The following is a 3,132-nucleotide window of genomic DNA, read 5'->3' as shown; positions in this document are numbered from 1 at the left end:
GTGACTGTGTGGGGGGGCATAGGATATTTTGGAGGGTTATGTATATGTTGGGGGTTGTGGGGGCAGGGTGTGGGTTTGTGGGGTGGTGGGGGTGTGGGGAACTCCCCACCCCTCATTTCCTGCCATAGTGCAACAGCAGCAGGTAGGTCACTCAGGGCACAGGCACCCAGTGGGACACAGCTCCAGCCAGCACTAGACATTGCAGTGAAGGGTGCAGCCTCCCCTGGGCCATCTGTATCCTGGTGCTTCCTGTCACACTCACCAGGCATGGGAGGGAAGCCCTGCATGCTGGGGCTGGCGGCTTTCTCCACCAGGGCTGTGTTGCAGGGGAGGGAAGCCCCAGACACCTTCTCCTGGGGGGCAGAGAAGGCAGCCAGCTCCAGTGCCTGAGGCTTCTCTCTGGTGCTGCGCGGCCCTGGCAGGAAAGGCAGCCGGCTCCAGCACATGGGGCTTCCCTCCCATGCTGTGAGTGCAGGGATTGTGCATGAGTGGCAGGGAGTGTTGGCAATACAAATGACCTGACAAAGGCTGCACCCCTCGCTGCAGTGTACAGTGCTGGCTGGAGCCATGCCCCATCAGGCACCTGCACCCTGAGCACCCTGCCTGCTGCTGCTGCTGCCACCACCTACCAGGGCTGCATGCAATAGGGAGAGGGTGGGGGGAGTCCCCACACCTTCCACCCTCCCTCACACCCACACACTGGCCAGCCATTCTCCATGCTGTTGCCACCCCCTTGGGCACAGGCTCCGTGCTGCCACCAACCTCATCCCCACGCTCTGCACTCCTGCCCAGCTGCAGCTTCACCCTCACTGCTTCCCTACCTGCTGCCCGAGCCAGAAGGAGACCAGGGAAGTGGAGTAGGTCCGTGGGGGCTGCAGCAGCAGTAGTAGCCCCATGCAGAAGCTATGTGCTGGTGGGGCTGAGCCCTTCCACTCACAAGGGTGGGAACAAGGCAATAGGGTATGTTTGGGGCTGTGTGTACGCATAGGCACCTTGCTCCCTTCTCATGAGTGGAAGGCCTGGGTGGGGCACAATTTGCTGGTGGGCCCTTGAGCCAGATAAAAGTGCTTGGCGGGCCACATCCAGCCCATAGGCCGTATTTTGCCCTTCCCATTATAGTTGAATTATTGCTGTTATATTAAATACTCATCACATTAGGGCAGGTTTTTAAAACCTCTTATCCATTTTTCACCCACAGTTTGCAACTGTAAATAGCAGTAGCAGAACAGCTCTGATAACTGCCAGCACCAATAAATTTGTTTGTGCAAAGAGAAAACTAGATTGTAGCTGAGATGAAATTAAGGGACCATACGGCTAAAACTTGATTCCTAATGTAACTTCAGTTTAAATGGCAGGATTAGTGCATGACCTTTTGCCTCTTGAGCACAAGGAAAAACATAAATGAAGACTTTAACTTGAGTCTTTCTAAAAGCAGCTGTTTCAGAATTCTGGTCATTTTTCACTTGACCCCTTCCCTGTGAATGTCATTAATGTGGCTCTTTTGGTAAACCAGCCTTTGTGCAGCACAGGTGTTTTGCCATATTGTATTAGAGGAAGCCAACTGAAAAACAAAATATCCTTACAATGAAGCATATAAACAAACTGGGGACATTGAGGCCTTCAGCTATTTTATCAAATTTATTTTTCACCAGGGTAAGAAAATGTGATGAATTCAATTCAGGAAATTGTATTTTCTATCAGTTTGATGAGGGCTTAATCAGAAAAAGAGATGATGCAAGTAAGATATCGGTGCTAATATATGCATTTACATCTCCCAAGGAACTGAACTCTTGAATATAGTTGCTAATAGAGGTAGCTGCTCATCCTTAAAAGTGGTCTTTCCACTTCAGGTCAAGTACATTAGTGAAGGAGAGCAGAAACTTGAACTCCAGCTAGTTTCCAGAGCTATTAATCCAGCACCTTTTGTAAGCATTAAATTACTAAAAATGTAAAATATAATTATACCATTCAAGATGTACCAGTGCACCTAACTACTTTTATATTTCCTTCATAACATCCCAGGTAATTGAATATATTGCCATGTACTCACAGTTTAACTACAGAATGTAAGGTATCTTCCAAAAAAGTATATATAATGTTTTTCCTTTCTTCCTGTTCACTTAATGCAACAGGTCCAAGCTGTTTTGAGAAGACACTGGAACCAGTACAGAATCCAATTTGAACACAGCTTCAGTCACTCAGATGCTATTCGCACAGCCTCCTACACAGTATCATCAATCAGCGATGTTCAAGGTTACAGCTACAATCATGATTCCACCACTGAACATTTAAATGGGAAAGGATACCATGACATGGAGACTGTTGTTTTAAAAACTGAAAAGTTATATGGCTGACTGCTAGAGACTCTTTAGATCTTCAGTACTCTAATCTTCAGAGTTCATGAACTTGACCTGTTGTTTTAGTGACTTCATGGCCAGATTTTTGCCAAACCTGGGACGTTTTTTTCCTGAATGATGCAACCTAAGACAACATATTCCTCACACGTATATTCATTTATACATATATATGTGTGTGTGTGTGTGTGTGCGCGCGCGTGTGCATGTATGTGTGTCAATGCAGTATGGACACATAAATATATATGTATGCACAAATATATAAGTACATTTATAAAAATACAGACTTTGCCTCTTCAGTTTCTACCGTGTAGACAAAGTTGGCAATTTTTTGTATGAAGGGAATCAATGAAAGATTTCTTATTTTCCTGAAAGCTTGTATGAAGACTAGGTTATATTGTAAGCCACTTCATTTGCAAGAACTCAGCTTGTAAATACTTTATTTATCATATTGTAATGTTTTACTTCAACTGATGCAACCTAAACAAGTGGTTAAGGCAGGTGCCAGAACTACAATAAGATGTCCAGGTTAATATCATATACAATATATAACTATTTAGAAAGACAAACTATTTAGGGCAGGATTGCAGCAACCTATGGCTTGTTGGCTGGATTTAGCCTTCCCAGTGATTTAATTCAGCCTGCAAAGCCAGGACATTGGTGGCAATTTGGTAGTGAGACACCTACCTTTTGAATTAACTCCATTACTTCATCCTGCCACTCCTAAAAGGTTGCCAAGCCCTGGTTTAAGATAATGGACTTTGATATATTGGGGTGA

General features: G+C 45.2%; 1 protein-coding gene across 2 annotated transcripts in view; it reads left to right on the top strand.

Annotated features, from left to right (window-relative positions):
* Positions 1-3,132, top strand: part of CALCRL (calcitonin receptor like receptor) — a 139,576-nt gene that overhangs the window by 127,983 nt on the left and 8,461 nt on the right. Inside the window, exon 14 of one of the 2 annotated variants that reach the window (XR_002098640.1) lies at positions 2,133-3,084. Coding sequence is in view for 1 of the 2 variants with exons in the window: in XM_019523065.1 (XP_019378610.1) it covers positions 2,133-2,354 (222 nt within the window). In the remaining variant the exon portion in view is untranslated. Of the gene's footprint in view, positions 1-2,132; positions 3,122-3,132 lie in introns of those variants that run through there. The other variant, XM_019523065.1, reaches the window with a different exon arrangement.

Source organism: Gavialis gangeticus, unplaced genomic scaffold (assembly GCF_001723915.1).
Source record: "Gavialis gangeticus isolate Ggan-Ray unplaced genomic scaffold, GavGan_comp1, whole genome shotgun sequence".
Taxonomy (NCBI): domain Eukaryota; kingdom Metazoa; phylum Chordata; order Crocodylia; family Gavialidae; genus Gavialis; species Gavialis gangeticus.
This window is presented reverse-complemented; position numbering and strand designations above follow the sequence as displayed.